Source organism: Alternaria ethzedia (assembly GCF_023757985.1).
Source record: "Alternaria ethzedia strain BMP 0044 chromosome Unknown scaffold_24, whole genome shotgun sequence".
Classification (NCBI taxonomy): Eukaryota; Fungi; Ascomycota; class Dothideomycetes; order Pleosporales; family Pleosporaceae; genus Alternaria; species Alternaria ethzedia.
Genome location: NW_026056217.1, coordinates 116,391 through 134,984, shown reverse-complemented (window position 1 = coordinate 134,984; position 18,594 = coordinate 116,391). Strand labels below are relative to the sequence as shown.

Genomic DNA, 18,594 nt, shown 5'->3' with positions numbered 1-18,594 from the left:
TGGTTTTGCATTTACATGGCGAAAAGTTTACTAGATATCACGACCTTGGTCGGCTTTCTCTCACAAAGTATTGGGGCTTGCTTTTACAGTCGCGTTGGCTGGAAATCTAGATGCGGAGTATCTTGGGGCTGAGACTTTGCATATATACCCCCGCTTGCGAGCGCAGCATAGCATCATGGCAACGGCGTTTAGCATTCATCAATGAACATTCAGATCAACATCCTTCGTTTTTGCACGTTCCAGTCTTGGCGCATGCATCACATTCCAAAGTCAGAGGCGACAGATATTGTTTGTAGGGGAGGAATTCCCAATGATAGATTGGTCCCTGCTTCGTAACTCGTTCACACATGCTCATGCTACCCTAAATTTTTGGTATGCGAATCCCTTGCCATAAAACGCCGAAAAAGTCTATCATGGAAGACACAGGCGCTCATTCCCCGAACGGTGGTTGACGCCGTCCTAAACCTCACTCTACACGCAAGAGACAAACTAGCACATCTTGTACTGTGACTCGCCTGATGCTTGCCTGTGCATGTCGTTCGCCTCGAGCTTGTATGAGATGCTAATGTCCAAATCGCGGTGGTTCTTCTCATTGGGCTTGTTCTCTAGTATGCCGCTAATGGTCTCGCCCTCCTCGACCGTCAGTACATCCTTCAGGTAGAAGACTGTCTGCTTCCAGTGGGTGTACTTGGTGTGGGGTCCGGTGGAGAAGCGGATGGGCTTGTGGCAGGCGGCGAACTCGATGTCGAACCATGCGATGACGGCGTGGATGAAGTCGCTGCGGCGCGCCTTGAGCTCGTACGGTAACCGGAAAGCGAGGTCGGCGACGGTGCAGGTGTAAAGGTCAAGGGTGATGACGGGGGAGGGGTCGGTGACGACGGCCTTGATGTCGACAGTGTCGACGAGGGGCTCGGTAATGGCGGTGGCCTTGAGAGGAGAGTAGTCGAAGCCCCAGACGTTATCCCAGACTGTTCTGTTAGCAGTGTCGCAGCAAATCAGAGCTTTGCTGTACTTACATCCGATCTTCTCCTCCTTGTACTCGCCGTCCTCGATACCAGCCATGAAGATGGTAGCCTTGTCGGGGAAGATCAAGCCGTCCTTTACCAGGTACTTGTCGCGGGCGTAGAGGACGGTGTCCAACATGGACTCGTAGAGCAGGAAGTAGCCCATCCACTCGGATATTATTATGTCGACCTTGTCGAAGGGCAGGACAACCTCCTCCATCTTGCCCTGTAGCAGGGTAATCTTGTCCGACATGCCGTTGACCTCGACGATCTCCTTCGCCTTGTCGATGATGGTTGACATGTCAACACCAATGACGTGCTTTGCGCCGGCCTTTACGGCGAACCTATAGCCAGCATATCAGCGCGTGCTCGTGTGTGGTATGTAGAAGGGCGAGGAGCGCATACATGCTCAGGATGGATGTGCCGCATCCGACATCGAGGACGACCTTGTCCTTGAACAGGTGAGGGTTTTGGTAGATAGCGTCGCGGTAGCTCTTGGTTCGGACTTCATCTTTCTAAAGCGCATTGTTAGTCGTCGTGGTAAAGGTGAATGACAGGGAGGGGCAATCGTACCAGCATCTCTTCGTGGATACCTGTTTCGCGCATTAGTATCGTTCACCTCATCAGAGTGTACTTGTACGGACCATGGTGGTTGTAGCTACACAATACTGTTAGCGAAACTCTACGCATGTCTGGACCCTCAATGATGCCTACCTGTTGAAGTAATGCGCCTCAGAGTGCGCCATGCCCGTGAGGGGGTCCTTCTTTCCGGCTTCTTGCTGGTTCGCCATATTGAGAGTAGAGTGTGAGGAGAAGAGGAGGTGTGAGCGGTTGAAGGTAGAGGAAGAGAGACTGGCGTTGCTCCGGTCCAAGTAGGATAGGGAAATTTTGGTTTTGGTAGTACCAAGCACAGACTCGCTCGGTCCAGGGTCTCACCAGGGCAATCTCGGTGGGAAGCGGGGCATCTGAGACTTTGGACGCTAGGCCCAAAGAGGCGTGACACGAAGATGCTCACTTTTTTTGCTGTCGATCCCAAGGTTCATGCAACCAATTTTCTTTACCATTATGCTACTTGCGATAAATAAAGGCCAAGGCTTCAAGACAAATACAGCATCAAGAACAGCATAGTGTCAATTTGCAACATCCAACCAGAGAAAGTAGTGAGAGGGGTATATCGTGCCAAAAGCAGAATCCGCCCTCGTCGTTACGGCGTGAGAGTTTTGTTTGCGTTATGTCGTGAAGTCGTTAATAGATTTTGGGCGTGATGTCGTCATACATTAGGAGAGTGTCGTACATTTTGGTCGAACGGAATTGCTCTATTGAGCTCGTCAGGAAGCCTAGCGGACTCTCATGCGGTAAAAGTTTTCTTTGAACTGTTTCGCGTCTAACTTATGTATCAGCATCGGACACGTATAGGTGATGGGAATTCAAATACCTTCTGGTGAAGTAAAGCTCAACCGGTACTTGCCCGTAGGGCCTTTGGGTAGCCTGTAGCTATCACTGAAGACATACGGATGCAGCTTCTCGAACTGGATTGTTTCTGGACCGACGCGCTTCATCCAGTCACCGCGTCCGACATATGGCGTGACGAACGCCGTCCAGATAGGTATGTCCTTCATAGGCCCGCGACGAGCAGTGGCTTCGAACCGTACACAGCCCGAGTCCGTATCGTATTTGACGCGGAAGACGTGGAGATACTTGCCGTCAACGGTCTCGCTGAGTAGCGTCAGCATGAAACAAGAGATTAGTGACAATCACTTACCCTGCGAACATAATCCTTTCTCCTGGCAGGAAAACATCTTCGAGCCCCTCTGCAATGGGAGTGTGGTCCTGGCGCTTCATAGCTATGGCGGTACAATAGAAAAGTACCATACCTGAAAGAACATTAGAGAGTGTTTGCAGGAGCGACTCAAATGTACCTACGTTCGTATAGAGGGAAGCGCAGTCTAGCCCACAGGTCAAGTTGACCATCTTGGCGATTGATGCGACAGAGCTGCAAGCACGATCCTGCGCGCCGTACTGCTAATGCAGTGATTGGAACCTGGTACCTCACACGGTTGCCATTGTGATCCGTAGTAAGGAAGAGTATTCGTGCACGGTTGTCGTCGGCCCTCCAGTAAATTCTTATCCAGACCTCAGTTGCTTCGAATGGCAGTTCTAGAATCCTTTCAAAGCCATCGGTGTCTAACAGCTCAATCACTCTTGGTTCATCTCTCCCGAAGCACTCAGTAGGCTCCGAGGGGCTTTGAGATGGTGTAGAGCCGTGTCGTCCATCGAAGATCTTCATTGCCCAATGAGCGACTGGCTCTGAATCCGTCGACTGGTTCGAGTAGGCCTGTGATGATGCGGACGAATACGTGGGCGACTGAGGGATTTCTGGCACTGGGGGAGGAATATACGGTATGTCCCCTATGCCTCCCCACGTTGGTGCAATATGAGATCGATGAGGTAGCGGTAGCGGGGCTGGCTGGTACCCGTACTGGGCTGCCGGATACGTGGGGTGTTGGTGTATCTTCGGTCTAGACACTTTGGGGGAAGGCGGTTTTGGTGTTCTAGCACCACTCTTCCCATTGCCATGCACTGAGAGCTTACTGAAGTAAGATTCAATCGGCGTTGGCTTTTGTTTCTTGAGCAGCCTGGATAGCGTGACTTTGAATTTAGCCAATGCGGCCTCATCCTCGTTTCTAGAACCCGTCAGCCATCCCGTTGAACATGTCGCCAATGTTACATACCCCTTCAGAGCGTCGTGCATGCACTGTAGATATGTCCTAACAATCTCGAATCTTTTGGGTAAAGACATGCCTTCCGCCGTGAAATCCGTAAGCGCATCTTCCCAGATGAGTGCGTACGGTGGTGTGCCGGGAAAAGCACCGGGCGCAGCGTGCCTGCTCTTCTTGGACCTGGTGAATATTTCTTGGACATCGTCAAGCGTGTGTCCTAAGCTCGGGAGGCAAACCTCTAGGTCCGTTCGTATGAAGCCTGCATATCTGCCATAGCGGGACGACTCCAGCGCCTCGTTCAGCTCAAGCAGAGCGTGCGATATGGCAAACAACTCTGCGATATGGCTCCTAACGTCTTTGCGATATTGGGGGATCTCGCTCTCGAAGGAGAGTAGGCCCGTTGCGGTCTCCTCAGCTTCCTTGGCGTAGTCGAGTAGTCGCCAGTCCATGACAGGTGCGTACCGGGGATAGATAGCCGAAGACAAAGATTTAGTCGCAACGCATGCTTTAGACGCCTGGGAATCGGCGGGGAAAGGGAAGAGAAATCGCTCAAGCGATGGCGCTACGAGATGAGCGTCTGGGGTAGACGTCTGGTGGCATGCGCGCTTGAGGAGGGTCGGCTCTTGACGTGTTTATGCAGCAGCACGCCGGTGAGAAACGCCAATGACCTATGCCGACAGAATCCCTTACCAAGCCTGCATGTAACCCGCGGTCTTCGCTTCCTCTTTCACACAATTTTTCTCTGCAATCAGTTTGGCCCCCAATCTTCTGAGTTAGAGTCTGTTAGTCTCGGCCAGCTCGCTGCCCGCAATTGCGCTGCACCACTGGGCAAGATGCTGTTCTGGACAGGCGGAGACGCCACCCCGATAGCTGCACGTCTGCGCTGTCAGTGGAAGATCATTCCTATCATACCGGCTCGCAGCACAAAAAGTATCGAAACGTCCAGAGCTTTCGGCCTAATGACATCGTTGGTCTGCATGTCGGCGCCGCGGCATGGTGTTCTGCCTAACTCTCTCCACTATAGCATGGACTAGTCCTGCAATGTAAGCAACGATTGTTCAACGGTTGAGGAAACCTTCGAAGCCGCCACTCCGGATTGTGCGATGATATGCCTCTTGACAACTGTCAACCATGAGGGGATCGATGTGAGAGCCGCCACATTCGAACTGAGCATCACCTCAGATCATGAATATCAATCTGCTCGCCCTTTCATGTGTAGGTGTGGAATGGTAGGAAGTGTCTTGTGGAATGATGGGATGGACATGTAGATATATATGTATTGGACGAGACCAAGGCTGCGCCTCACTCTGTCCAAGCCACCACCGCAATGGGGCTGCAAGTCTCACCCATGAGCCCCTTTCGAGGCAACCATATAACTGAAGTTGAATGATTTGTTTTGGTTGGTTACTAATGTGGGGCCATGACTTCTGCGGCATTGACGGCAAACCCTCGATCTTGGCGCTGAGAGCCTGCCTGCGCGTGCGCGTACGCGTAGCAGCCGATGGTTCAGCATGTGTCCATCACTTTCCAAGAGCCTTCAGCCTCTCGTCCACCAGCTTCGAAACCATCTTCTCCAGTATCGCGAATTCTCCATTCGATGACCCTTCAAAGTATCCAGCTACGCTCTTCTCGACATATTTGCCGACTTGGTCGACCTCGACATTGACGTCCTCGCCCGGCTTCTTGCTTGCCGTGACGACTTTCTCTTGCGTGTATGCAATCAACATGACCTCCCACCAACCCTCAGGACCATCCTGCACCTTTGTAACCGTCAAGCTAGCCCCATCGATTGTGACATAACCCTTCTCGACTATGTATCGCAGGACCGAGGTATCGCGAGGCTTGAAGCGGAAGGTAAGCGCGTTGCCGTCCGGTGTTACCGACTCGATGGTGGCGATGGTGTCGACATGTCCTTGCACGAAGTGACCGCCCATGCGTGTGTTGGCAGAGACCGCGCGCTCTAGGTTGACATTGGAGCCCTCCTTGAGCGACCCCAAGTTTGTCCGTCGGAGGGTTTCGGGAGCGCATCCGATCTTGAACGATGACTTGGTGAATTCCGTGACGGTGAGACAGGTGCCTGGTTGGATTAGACCACGAGGTGATTTATGGTAGTGCCAACGTACCATTGACACTGATGCTGTCGCCCAGATGGGCGTCACCCAGTATGTCCTCACATCCGGAGATGGTCAACGATGTGCCGCCGCCTCCCGAGGCCGTCTGGTCGAGCTTCTCAAGAGCGGCAACAGCTAGCCATCGTCAGCCGAGCCGCGCAGGAAAGACAATGCATCATAGCTTACTGCCAATGGTTTCAACAAGACCAGTAAACATGGTGGGGTGGGTAATTGGAGAGAGAAACTTGGTGGGGTTCTGCAGCTAGCGATGAGCCTCGGATCACCGAACTGGAGCTAGCCCATCGTCGGGAATAGGTATGCCGTGGAAGCATTCCGTTAACCGGCACATGTCGTGATTCTACATACACCACATCGAAATGGCAAGCATGCTGCTGAGAAGCTCGAGACGCGCTTTCCTGGCGACGGTGACATGTTCACGGTCCAATTGGGCACGACCCAGCCATGTTCGACGGCTAGCAACTGAGGCATCGAATGCAGATGCGTCCAACCTGCCTCTAGCCGGCATTAAAGTGCTTGATATGACAAGAGTACTTGCTGGAGTGAGTCATGATTCATGAACTCGCGAGAAACTCGACTGACTTCTAGTAGCCATATTGCACGCAAATCTTGGGCGATCTTGGGTATGCGATGGATAGCCCTGTACGGCCCAACCGAGGTTGGCGATGAGAGGACTTGGAGATTGACGTTGGTTTAGAGCAGACGTAATCAAGATTGAGCATCCGACAAGAGGAGGTAAGTAGAGGGGTATTTGAAGCTGCTCTCCAACCCAGCTAATTCGCCTAGACGACACACGAGCATGGGGACCACCTTACGCGAAGTACACCGACAACCAAGAAGGACCAGGAGAGAGTGCTTACTACTTGGGTGTTAGTGGAACACCCCTATCACGGCTCTTTCGTGGCTCACGGGTAATAGGTCAACCGTAACAAGCGATCGATAGGCCTGTCTTTCCAGCACCCAGCTGGTGTAGACATCTTGCATCGCCTAGTCAAAGAATGTGATGTTCTTGTCGAGAACTATCTTCCAGGATCTCTAGCAAAGTACGCCATGGACTATGACACCGTGTCAAAGATCAACCCCGGTATCATCTACGCCAGTATCACAGGTTACGGCCAGACAGGCCCCTACAGAAACAGAGCAGGTTACGACGTCATGGTTGAAGCGTACATCCCCCCACTCATCTTTCTAACACCATGTCAATGCTAATACAAACCAGCGAATTTGGCCTAATGCACATCACCGGAACCCGCGATGGCCCACCCGTTAAGGTCGGCGTGGCAGTGACCGATCTGACAACCGGTCTCTACACCTCCAACTCCATCATGGCAGCTCTCTTCCGGCGCCTCAGAAACCCAAACTCCAAGGGCCAACACATCGACGTCGCGTTATCAGACTGCCAAGTTGCCACCCTGGCCAATATTGCCAGCTCCACTCTCATTAGCGGAAAACGCGACACTGGACGCTGGGGAACTTCGCATCCATCGATTGTACCGTACAAGGCGTTCAAGACGGCGGATGGAGATATCTTGCTGGGAGGCGGAAATGATAGGTTGTATGGAGTTTTGTGCAACAGGTTGGAAAGGCCCGAGTGGATTCTCGATGAGAGGTTCAAGACGAACGCGTTGAGGGTGCAGCATAGGGACGAGCTAGAGGATTTGATTGAGACGGAGACGAAGAGGAAGACTACCCAGGAACTGCTCGACGTGCTTGAGGGAAGTGGCATGCGTAAGTACCAACGGTATGCCTTGGAGTTCTTAGCTAACAATTCCAGCGTACGCTGCTATCAACGATGTTCAGGATACATTGAACCACGAACACGGTATGTAGATTACCTCTGTCGGAACAAGTATTTGTTTTTGATACTAATCTGGAGTAGTCCTCGCAAGAGACATGGTCAAAGAGATAGAGCACCCAGCATGTGGACCGATCAAACTAGTCAATACGCCCGTGAAATGGTCAGACTCGACTCCAGGCATACGACTACCTCCGCCCACACTAGGCCAGCATACGGACGAGATACTCGGTGATACATTGGGGATGAGTAAAGAGGAAGTGGCGAATTTACGCAGCGGAGGAGTCGTTGCATAGCCTATTCCCATTCCTCCAACTCAGGTCTCGGGTCCAACACGCCATAGTCAATATCTAGAGATGTCACCTCTTGAGGAACGTATCTCAAGCCAAATCTGTTCTTGAGTTCAGTCTCAAACACCCTGCTAAAGGCATTGAATCCCCCCGAATAATTCATCTTCAGTAGAACGAATCTCTTGATGTAATCCTTACGCGTCTCTCCAGGAACCTCTAGCACCACTGAGCAAGCGGTGTCTTCTGTCCAACTTTCGATAATGAGCTGGGGCTCAGACCAAATCGAAATTTGAAGGGGTCGGCGATAGGCGGTAGCTGGGTCAGTGAGCCCTGGCTGTATCGGGTTGAATTGAGATGCAACATGATACTCAGGTGTTGGTTCGTTACCGCACTCTCGATCATCCATTATCTGGTGTATCTTCCACAGCTGCATGAGGGCAACCTGGTGACGTTCTTCTCCTGGAAAAGTCCTTATTAAGCGGTCGCCTGGGTGGCCACTAGCTGGATCCTGGAAGCCATCAGGGAGCACTAGGAATTCGCGGGGTTCGGGCTGGGCGTATAGCCACTCAAAAAAGCCATCAAGGAGCGGATGTGTTGTTCTTTCCTCCAAGGGCAGTTGCAACTTCTGAAACACAGGGTATTTCGCCATTTCTTCCATCAATAAAGCTACCCGGTGTTCCGTTATAGCAGTGACGTCCGGTATCGGAGTGTTGTCCATTATAGCTGAAATGCTGGCAAGAGGCTCAACAAAAACACGTGGTGCGTACACAGTTGTGAAGACAAACAGGCGGAAGTGCGACCGGATCATGGCTTCTGTCTGGGGCTTTGGCCATTCGTAGGGCGAGTCAATTTGTTCAAGATAATAGCCCCCAAGGTAATGCTGTTGGATGTTCAATGAACAGTGCTGGCCGGTAGACATATAGGCCAACACCAACAGGTACAGGTCCATGACAGCCTCGACCTCTTGCAACCAAGTTGCGGCTGGAATAGAGGGACAGCCTGGCGGCACTTCAGTCTCATTCAGAACGGCCTCGAAGAAGTCTTTTGAAGGGTAGAAAGAATAGTCGCCTCGTGCGTGGTCGTAATGGCAGCATGACTCCCAGGGTATGCGCTTCAGGCGGATAGCAAGTAGTGCGTCGTCAACTTCTATCGGAATGGATTTGCGGCGCAGCAGGTACAAAGCATGAGGTTTGCACTTGGTGTCGACGACTTGCTTGAAACGGCGCGAGATGCGTCTGTACTTGAGCAGTTCTGGCAGGGTGGTACTGCACTCAGCGATACAGAGAAGTATTTCGGCTGGGAGGCTGTCCATATTGGAGGAAATAAATTTACACTATTTTAGGTTGGTGAGCTAGTATGTTGTAAAGTAGGGTAGTTCGAGACTAAAGAGCGAGCTTCTTTGTACTCCGCATCCCCGCGCGATCGCATGGCGTTACGTCACAGCGTGTCATGGGCGACGCGACGGTTGTCCAGGGCAACGGCGTTCTGGCCATGTTGACCGACACGGGCGCGTGCACGAGCGGCTCCACATGCATCTGGTACACCAACGTCGACTGACATTTTGCCTGCATCGCCAAACCAGAAACAAAACATAGTCACAATGGAGCCGCCAACACGACCCTCAAGTTCGCTGTTCGATGTCTTTCTGCGCCTGCGCCCTTCCAACTCGGGAAGTGCGCGCTTCCTTAGCGTCGAAGAGAGCCACCATCCAACTCATATAACGATACAACCGCCTACGCAAGACAAACGCAAGCGCGCTGTTGAACGGTTCGCTTTCACGCAAGTCTTCGAAGAAGATGCGCGGCAAATGGATTTGTTCAAGGGCACTGGTGTGGTTCCCATGATTGAAGGTGTCATGGGCGCACCAGGCCACCACGGCCGAGATGGACTTCTTGCAACGCTGGGTTGCACTGGCTCTGGAAAGGTATGCATCCCTTGAACGAAGCCTGCAAGTGTGTATCTCACCTGTTAATGCGCTCACAGAGTCACACGATCCTTGGCACCAAATCCCAGCGCGGCCTCGTTCAGATGACACTGGACGTCATTTTCCAAGCATGCGACGAGCAGCTCGTACAATCCCTCTATGGCGCCCCGGCGTACTCCTCACTCGCAAATGCAGATGTGTCAGAAGCACAGATGTTCACTGCGACCGCATACATCGAAAATATGTATGGCGACAACAACCAGTCGGGACGCTATTCACGAGCGCAAACCCCCGTGGCAGTAAGTCCAACCCCATTCGATACTGGAGAATGTAGAACTTGAGGAACGCATGCTAACAGAACAATAGGATTGTAGTATATTCTCCACAGGAAGCACATACAAGTCAAACAAAATGCCACGTCCGTCTACACTCCCACAATCACCCTCGGTGGCCGATATCCAGATACCCACAGACCCGAGCGCAGAATACGCAATCGTCATGTCAATGTACGAAGTCTACAACGACCGCATCTTCGACCTGTTGAGCGGAAACGCCTTGAAGAACAAACAGCCAAACGTGAAGCGCAGGGCGCTCCTCTTCAAGAGCACCGAGAAGAGTCCAGACCGAAAGGTCGTCGCTGGCCTCACCAAGATCATATGCGGAAGCTTCGAGGAAGCTATGATGGTGCTGGAAACAGGTCTCATGGAGCGCAAGGTCACTGGCACTGGAAGCAATGCTGTGAGCTCGCGGAGTCATGGCTTTTTTCACATTGAGATCAAGAAGAGAGACGCAGAACGCCAAGATCCATGGTCCAGCAGTAACCTTACCATCGTCGACCTGGCAGGTTCAGAGCGTGCCCGAAATGCTAAGACCGCGGGTGAGACGCTTGCGGAAGCTGGCAAGATCAACGAGTCCCTCATGTATCTGGGTCAGTGCATGCAGATGCAGTCTGACAACCAAGGAGGTTCAAAGGTGCGTGTACCCGCCCATCTCATCGTTTCTTCAACTAACATGCTCTCAGAACATTGTGCCCTTCCGCCAGTGCAAACTCACGGAGCTCCTCTTCTCGAATTCGTTCCCTGCCTCCGCCCGTCAAGCACAATCGCACCGTCAGCCTCAAAAGTCCATTATGGTCGTAACGGCAGATCCCAAAGGCGACTACAACGCCACGTCGCAGATTCTCCGCTACTCCGCTCTCGCTCGCGAGGTTACCGTGCCACGAATGCCATCCACCTCCGACACAATTGGTGTACCACTCAAGCGCCCTGGTACAGCCTCGTCTGGACGCGCGACCCCTTCAGGCCGCACGACGCCATCGGTTGTAATGGAAGAGCTTGAATATGCCAACGCCGAAATCGCACGCCTTACCTCGGAAATCGAAATTTTCGCTCTCCGCCTCACCGAAGAGACAGCTCGCAGGAAAGCAGCTGAATCTTCCTGGGCCGCAGCCGAAGACCACATGGTAGACCTCGAGCAAGAGATCCGCGACGAATGCTATCTCGAGATGGAAGCTGCTGTCGAGCAAGAACGCCGAAGATGGCAGACGGCACTGGACAACGAACAAGACAACCAGCAAGCACATATCGACTCCAAGATCGACGTCGTCATCCGAGCAACCAAGGCTCAGATGAAGCAAGAGATCAAGGTGTACGAAGACCCAGACCCGGAACTCCGCGATCGGGTCGACGAACTAGAGCGAGAGAACGAGATGCTGCGGGCGAGATTAGAAGCCAGTGAGCGCGAGACGATGCAGCGATCTGCGAGTCCAATCAAGAAGATGAGGATTCTGAAGAGCAAGAAGTGGCAAGATCCTGAAAGCACGTTGGGGGGATACGGCATCGACGATGAATGAGTGACGACGTTAATGGCTTCGTAACGAGGTTATGCACGGGTTGGCGTTTGGATTAATATGGCCATTTTGGGCCCGATTCTTGCTTAGCTATACTTCTCGAGATACCACGCTTTCTATTTAATTTTCCTGGATAATACAAGGATCTTTCCTTCACCTGAACTATTCAATTGCAGGGTGACTGACCATAACGCTGAGTTGTATTACTGTATGCATGCTTCTCGAGCTTCACTTTCGCTGCGTCAAGAGGTCCCTTAGTGAAGGTTGCTCTTTGCCCTTGGTGAAAGCGACCAAGCGCTCCACATCCTCGCTATCCATATCTGACAGCTCGTCATCACCGGTAACCTTAGCAGAGGCTTCTCCAGCAGCATCCTAAACTACTTTCTGTCCGTCTCCCATACCATCCAGTGTGCCATCAGCGCCCAGCCCTGTCCCGTCTCCCTGGTAACTATGGCTGAACACCTCAAAGTTGTCATCGACCAGCCAATTAAGATCTTCGCTCTCTGGCCGCAATGTTCGTGCGAGGCCGTTGCCGGCTTTCGGGTAGTGTGCTGGTGGGTCGGTGTCGTAGCCGTCGTCTTCTTCGTACTGGTTGCCTGCGAGATCTATCGTTGTGCGCGGCTGGTGGCTGCTCTCGCCGAGGAGTTGTGCTTCTGCAGCGTCCATCTCGGAATGAGAATGTGATGAGAACTGCGGTGTGTGGCTTGAAGTTGTGTGGCCGTTTGGAGTCGAGGATATCTGACCAAGATTAAAGGATGGTGGGGGTTGGTAGTTGGTGTAGTGTTGAGTGGATAAGGGCTGTTGTTGCGGCGTTTCTGATTTGATGGCTGAGGTCTCGGGTATCAGGCTCTTTACGTTCGGAGGAAATATGGGTAGTTCTGGATGTCGGATCGTAGCAGTCAGGAGGAGGCCAACTAGCTGGTTTTGTGGGAGGGTATTGAAGTATGCGCGTTTCTGCTGGAGTTAGTATACCAAGTCCTGGCAAAGATGCCCGTTTTGGGCGATCGCGTAGACCTACCTCATCTATAGTCAGGTCCTCCGCAGCGACCAGATCCTGTGCGCCGTCTACGACAGACTGCTTGGCCCGTATACATGGACCACACAGCCACTCCTTCTCCAGCACTGTGACGACCTCGTTGTCAATGGGCGGGTTGTGGCAGTATTGGTGATACGCGGTACTACACGCATCACAAAATACTATCCGATTGTTCGACGGGTCGGTCTCTCGGTGACAGGTCTTGCACTTCGCAGCAAGTAGCGTCTTGGTGGACTTCCTCCGCTTCACCCCCTTGGCTGGCTCTGGAATGACAGGTACAAATGTGACGGGCTTGTTGACGCTTCGGCCGGATTTGGTTTGCGTGGGTAGCGGGGTATACGAGTCTGAGACGTCCGAGTCATCGTTGTCGTTCTACATCACGTCAGCACCCAGTCCCCAAGCACTCTGCAACGACTGACATTGCTCTCCTCGTCGCTCTCAGATCGCTTCCGCTTGCCGCCTCTGCCTCCACGTCCTCCGCGACCGCGACCGCGTCCCCTTCCTCGCCCTCTACCAGATCCGCGACCAGAGGAAGGGCCCGACGGCGATGCGCCGACTTCCGTCTTCAGTCCACTTGGTGTGCTAACTCGTCCCCCTCTTCCTCTACGCCCCGTACTCGCTGCTGGCGGGGGCGTCGGCAGTTTGTCGCTAGTCACGTAACTCTGCAAGATCTCTGCCCGCTTCGCCTCAAAGGCAGCACTGCCGGCGGCATGGCCGTTCTTCCCTTGGATGCGTTCGAGAATCGCTGCCGTAGATGCCGAGTACTGGCCGAAGCTGGGGCTTCCAGCAGCGCCGCTGGTCGTAGGAAAGGTAGACATTTGCGCCGACCATGCAGTGGGTGCTGTCGACTGCGGTTCTGCATGTGGATGCGGAGGTGCGGACATAGTGGCTGCGCCGCCGATCGCAGTTGGCGCGCCATTGCCAGCGCTAGGTTCGTCGTTCGGTGGGTTGGGCGGGTTCATCCTGCTCTAGCTAGTCCCGCGACTGTAGCTACGTAGCTAAGAATGACGCGATTATGTTTGTGGAGCAAGTAGATGGCATGCTGCAAGTTGACAATCAAGTCGTGAGAGGCCGCGGTTCTGGCCTAGCTTGACGCTAGCGCGAGTAAGAAAGCGCATTGCATCACTGGTCGCTGTTGCTTCTTCACCATCTAAAGCATTCATCTATTCCTCTCGAAATGTGATTTTTGCCTGTATGGTTTGCGCCGGATCCTAACATGACTCTATCTTGACCCTGGACTACATAACGGTCATCGTCTCTCCTCTTTCAGTCATAGACTATGCCCTAGAAGCCTCGTACGATATACCCCTCCTAGATGCCGTCTCGCCCGGTGTCATCATCTCAATTTCCGACTCCGATTTACCAGCCTTGACATACTTCTGCTTGCCCATGGTGTTGCCTAGCGCAGGAAAGCACAGTCCCGGGTGGAATACTGTTTGCGCCGCCACCGTAATCGCAATCATCACACCCTCTAGTATGATAAACTCAATCTCGTTACGCATGAGTTCACCTCCCCAGCCTCCGAGCAATTCAGGAATGCGATACACGCATCGCACGAATATAGCGGTGTATGCGACTACAACAGCACCGCAGAAGAATCGGAAGCGTCGGTTTGACCAGAGCCTGAGCGCCGAAGCAGAGAGCTGATCGCGACGGTGGTAGGTGCGGATGCTGTACTCCAGTACGAGGAGGCCGAATATCACCAGTACTTTTCGGTTGTCAGCTGATTTTCATGGTAAAGCATGCGAGATCAAACTTACCAACAACCTGCCAGATAATACCTGCAATCATGAGGTCCGTCCCAACGTCTCCAATGCTCTCGCCTGGGTCTGCCGTGGCCGCCAGCGCTCCACCCGCGCTCTGCATGACCAACGAAGAGATGTCGCAAGCAATGAAGATATACGTGTACCAATTCGGTCGGACTCTGCTCCATTCCTCGCCAAACTGGATGACCACATGCTTGAGTGTCAAATAGATACCAGCAGCCAAGAAGGCAGGCGCAAAGATGACTACTCCAATTGTTAGGCACACCTGGGCAGTTTCTTCCCAAGCCTAATGGTGAGGCCACTTACGCATGACGATTTGAATAATGAATCCAGTATTATCCCAAGGATTCCTATTGAGCATAATCCTGCCAATGTACCCAAGGCATTCTGCCAAACATCCCAGTCCCACGCCGATCATATACGTCCATGTCTTGTGGCGGATACCAAAGTAAAGCTGAGCGATGAGTGCAATGCCGAAGAACCCCGCGAAAAATGTGTTGGCCGCGAGGTTTGGTGTGTACCCGTAAATCGTAGCATCGACTGGACACTCAGGCGAGACATCAATGCAGAGTTCCGTGTCGCCCATTGTTATCGTTTTGGTATTTATGATTCAATGTAAAAGTAGATTTGTCGTGTCGAATGGCTGTAGCGTTTAGGGAAGAGTTCAAGATGAGTATACCTTGATAACACCTTCATCTACTCATATATGTACTACTCGAGATGCACAGATAATCGAGTTGGTGGCTTGCACTGCCATTGTGATACTCATCCATCATCGCCTGTTCCTGTACGGACTGCTTACAATTCTAAATCAGGAGTCGCATGTCGAGTCGCGTATGCCCATTATGGACCGTCTTGCGACGCGGGGCGTATGTCGCAGACATCCCTGCTCCACTTTTCGGAGGGTTATGGCTTGGAGGTACGTCTCTGCCTAAGGGAATGATGGCTGAGCGGGATTCGCACGTTGCCTGCCTTAGGAGTCGGGAGGCCTAACGGGCCGTGGCGCAGGCGAAGCAACCTTCGTCCGTCTCAGGTCAGCTTACGTTGATCAACTTTCAGCTCTATAGCCAAGGCTGAGGGCTTGACATGGTACTAACTCCTTATAGGGCGTCAGGCGAGACATTTAACGCGTCCTTCGTATAAGATCACAGTAACGCGTGTGCGTCGGTGTAGGCGACTAAGTGGCTTTCACGTTAAGATGACTCGCTATGCTATGTGAGCATACGACAGACAGATCCAGAAGGGACGAGAAGCAATTGAATGGTTTCTTGATTCGGAGTGATTATGTGCAGTTATGTACGGTAGTCGCTATATACTGCAGCTTGTGGCTGTTCATCGACCATATACATCATAGTTGTGAGCGTTGATCAGTGCCATACCCTCTTTCCTGTATGTGTCCGGCTCCAAGTAACTCGTAACATTGGCGTCGAAAACCATGTCCATTGGGTCAGCGTTATCGTACGGGGCCCACATAGCCTCTGTTCCGTTGTAGTCGTACGTCTCCCTCCATGCGTTGGGGTCAAGGTCGTGGATGAAGCTGACCCAGTTGCTGTTCATGAACCTGGAAAGATCGCGGTAGCTCTCCGTCTTGTTCTCGAACGGAGGAGCGGCAGCAGGCAGGTAGCCGACACCCTGGAGGTTGAGAAACACGAAGGAAACCTCCTGGAAATGCGTGACACCTACTGCGGCGGGAAGGCCAGCCGGGATGGCGTTGAAACGGTAGCAGTATGCAGAAACATTGGCAGCAGCCCATGTCTCGCAGGTCAACCTGCGGTTGGCAATGAAGACCTGATCACCAAAGTAGGACGCTGAGCGGCGATACTCCGGTCCCCATTCAGGGCCCAGCGTGAGGTTACCCAAGCTTTGAATCACGTTGACCGAAGGATCGTTAGGGTACGCTGCAAGTAGTTGCTCAGTCAGGTTAGCAGGAACTCCGTCTGCCATGATGAAGGTGCGAAGATCCTCGGTGGAGTTCACAGGCGCAGGGCTGAAGGCTGAGCCCTCATCCGAGTTGGCACCCGAAATGATTGGGACATGAACGAACTCGCCTGTGTTGAGCTGGAGCGAAGTGCGCTTCTGGATGAAATCACCATCCAGACAAGGCATGAAGTTCGTGATGTTGAAAGTCGGGGTTGTCGTGTTGAGTGCAGTGTTGAGTTGCTCTGCGGGCAGCTGGCGGAGACATTCGAGCGGGCTGGTGGTGTTTGCACAGTTTGTTCGGCGAGTGAGCTCGTTGTACATGTCGGCGTATCCTACTGCTGGGTCGGGAAGACGGCCGAAGTTAACAGGGTTACCACTCTGCAAGATAGCACCACGGAAGAGCTTGTCATCACGTCCACTGTAGGCTGTCAAGTGGAAGCCAACGGACGCTCCACCAGCGCTCTCGCCGTATATGGTAACTTTCTCTGGGTCACCTGTTTCCTGTCAATTCATGGGCTTCAAGTGTCCCAATAGAAAAACGTACCTCCAAAAGCTTCAATGTTCTCCTGTACCCATTGCAGTGCCAGGCGTTGATCCCTCAGGCCGAGATTGAGGTTGCCAGTGTCCCTGACTTCTTCACTTCCACTCAGGAAACCCCAGGCAGATAGTCTGTAGTTGATGGTAACACCAATGATAGGCTTCCCAATCTTTTGGGCGTTCTCCACGGTGAAGGACATGTTGTAGCGCTGATCGATACCTCCTCCTTGGAAGAAACCGCCTCCATGGATCCAGAATGCGACTGGAAGCTTTTCCTCTGCACTGCATCCTGCTGGGCGGATAACGTTCAGGTACAAGCAGTCTTCCGATATCTAACATGACGAAACCAGGTCAGTGCATGCGAACTGGCTCTCTGGTTTGTTCGAAACTTACCGGGTAGTTCCATTGATCAGACCCATATCCGTAGCACTGCAAAGCCTGTTAGCCATGTCTTATACGTCAGGCAAAGTTACGTACCTCAGTAGAGTACTGCGTCGCCGGCTTTGCCTCATCCCAAGTAGCATTGAGGCTGACAGGGTTTCTGAAGCGAAGACTCCCAACGGGCGGTTGAGCATACGGAATACCCAAGAAGAAGTCCTGATCATATTCGGCAGAGTGTGTGCCGACATACGTTCCGTTCTTCGTCTGAGCGGTGGGCGTAGCAGCTTCGGAAGCTGCTAGGCCGAGGAACAGCGCGGCCGCTAGAGAGTTGCGCAACATCTTGACAAGCGATGACAGATGGGATCAAGCCCAAGCAATCGGTAACCTCAGCCATGCTTTATAGTGACAAGCCTTAGCTCGCTGTCGCTCGGTAGCCTCGTCTCGGGGGATAAAGGTCGTGTCGAACAGCGCGACTAGACATCTGCCGCTCCGTCTTTGAATCCGGGGTATGACGGTTTTGCACGCCAAAAATGAAAATGGTCCGAACCGAGGATGGAGTTTTGCGGGGATCATGACATCGTGACGCTCGTTGGTTTTCTCGGGAGGTGGAGAAGCGTGCGCGACCGGACTTGCTATTGGACTGCTCCAGCCCGGTGTTTACCCGCAGACCTCTAGATGTCTCCTAGCGTAGCAATCTGGGCGATGCTGTGGGGTGCAGGAAAGGCACACACCAACGGCATTTCTGAGTCTGGGGCTCAGACTTTCCCCGGTGTTTTGGCCCCCAGAAATCCTCTCGTTTCCACTTTGATCACGGCACACGATACACGGGATCTTTGAGATAGTCTCATGGCATTGAGTGAAGACGCACGTACTAAATGCGCAGCAAATACTGCAATGCATACACAAGACAGAGGGTCTACAAAAGTACTCGGCAATTCCATCGGAGGGACTACGGCATTCTACCACCGGAACAGGAGTCCGCTTCATGAGGCTCTTCTAGCGACTCAGCTTTCTATGCTATCGCCAAGGTCCTTACTCGGTAATATTGGTAATTGTAGTGCATATCGCGATCCATCCAGAACCGCCTCACCAGAAGTGTCTTAGTCCTTTCTCCTCATTCGGTGTGTGAGAATTTTGTCGCCGCGACAACTCCATTCGGTCTACCATCCGTGCGACTTGACACAGGCAGGTACATATGCGGCGTTTTGATTGAGTTGGCCATCAATGATTCCGGGTAGCAACC

The 18,594-nt window shown here is 52.7% G+C and overlaps 8 protein-coding genes across 8 annotated transcripts; 2 read left to right on the top strand and 6 right to left on the bottom strand.

The window, feature by feature from the left end:
- Positions 1-489: 489 nt before the first annotated feature.
- RMT1 (type I protein arginine N-methyltransferase Rmt1) lies at positions 490-1,795 on the bottom strand (the record flags this gene model as incomplete). Its single annotated transcript, XM_049379635.1, has 6 exons — positions 490-968; positions 1,017-1,348; positions 1,410-1,519; positions 1,578-1,597; positions 1,649-1,662; positions 1,719-1,795. The coding sequence occupies 6 exons, from the start codon at positions 1,793-1,795 to the stop codon at positions 490-492; spliced, it is 1,032 nt and encodes a 343-aa protein (XP_049230522.1).
- A 636-nt stretch (positions 1,796-2,431) lies between these two features.
- On the bottom strand, positions 2,432-4,173 carry J4E87_008041 (uncharacterized protein; the record flags this gene model as incomplete). Its single annotated transcript, XM_049379634.1, has 5 exons — positions 2,432-2,720; positions 2,767-2,878; positions 2,928-3,386; positions 3,597-3,688; positions 3,737-4,173. The coding sequence occupies 5 exons, from the start codon at positions 4,171-4,173 to the stop codon at positions 2,432-2,434; spliced, it is 1,389 nt and encodes a 462-aa protein (XP_049230521.1).
- A 1,071-nt stretch (positions 4,174-5,244) lies between these two features.
- Positions 5,245-6,052, bottom strand: J4E87_008040 (uncharacterized protein; the record flags this gene model as incomplete). Its single annotated transcript, XM_049379633.1, has 3 exons — positions 5,245-5,801; positions 5,848-5,970; positions 6,022-6,052. The coding sequence occupies 3 exons, from the start codon at positions 6,050-6,052 to the stop codon at positions 5,245-5,247; spliced, it is 711 nt and encodes a 236-aa protein (XP_049230520.1).
- Positions 6,053-6,221: 169 nt separating this feature from the next.
- J4E87_008039 (uncharacterized protein) lies at positions 6,222-7,944 on the top strand (the record flags this gene model as incomplete). Its single annotated transcript, XM_049379632.1, has 8 exons — positions 6,222-6,395; positions 6,445-6,476; positions 6,551-6,588; positions 6,640-6,722; positions 6,772-7,019; positions 7,073-7,581; positions 7,628-7,675; positions 7,733-7,944. 8 exons carry the CDS (start codon positions 6,222-6,224, stop codon positions 7,942-7,944), a joined length of 1,344 nt encoding a protein of 447 aa, XP_049230519.1.
- A 1-nt stretch (position 7,945) lies between these two features.
- Positions 7,946-9,250, bottom strand: J4E87_008038 (uncharacterized protein; the record flags this gene model as incomplete). Its single annotated transcript, XM_049379631.1, has 1 exon — positions 7,946-9,250. One exon carries the CDS (start codon positions 9,248-9,250, stop codon positions 7,946-7,948), a length of 1,305 nt encoding a protein of 434 aa, XP_049230518.1.
- Positions 9,251-9,538: 288 nt separating this feature from the next.
- Positions 9,539-11,714, top strand: J4E87_008037 (uncharacterized protein; the record flags this gene model as incomplete). Its single annotated transcript, XM_049379630.1, has 4 exons — positions 9,539-9,862; positions 9,922-10,161; positions 10,229-10,834; positions 10,884-11,714. The coding sequence occupies 4 exons, from the start codon at positions 9,539-9,541 to the stop codon at positions 11,712-11,714; spliced, it is 2,001 nt and encodes a 666-aa protein (XP_049230517.1).
- Positions 11,715-11,939: 225 nt separating this feature from the next.
- Positions 11,940-14,823, bottom strand: J4E87_008036 (uncharacterized protein; the record flags this gene model as incomplete). The annotated part of the gene is made up of 7 exons (XM_049379629.1): positions 11,940-12,083; positions 12,192-12,665; positions 12,730-13,119; positions 13,167-13,710; positions 14,047-14,455; positions 14,508-14,756; positions 14,820-14,823. 7 exons carry the CDS (start codon positions 14,821-14,823, stop codon positions 11,940-11,942), a joined length of 2,214 nt encoding a protein of 737 aa, XP_049230516.1.
- Positions 14,824-15,845: 1,022 nt separating this feature from the next.
- Positions 15,846-17,690, bottom strand: J4E87_008035 (uncharacterized protein; the record flags this gene model as incomplete). Its single annotated transcript, XM_049379628.1, has 4 exons — positions 15,846-16,927; positions 16,978-17,302; positions 17,364-17,399; positions 17,448-17,690. 4 exons carry the CDS (start codon positions 17,688-17,690, stop codon positions 15,846-15,848), a joined length of 1,686 nt encoding a protein of 561 aa, XP_049230515.1.
- Between the last annotated feature and the right edge of the window lie 904 nt (positions 17,691-18,594).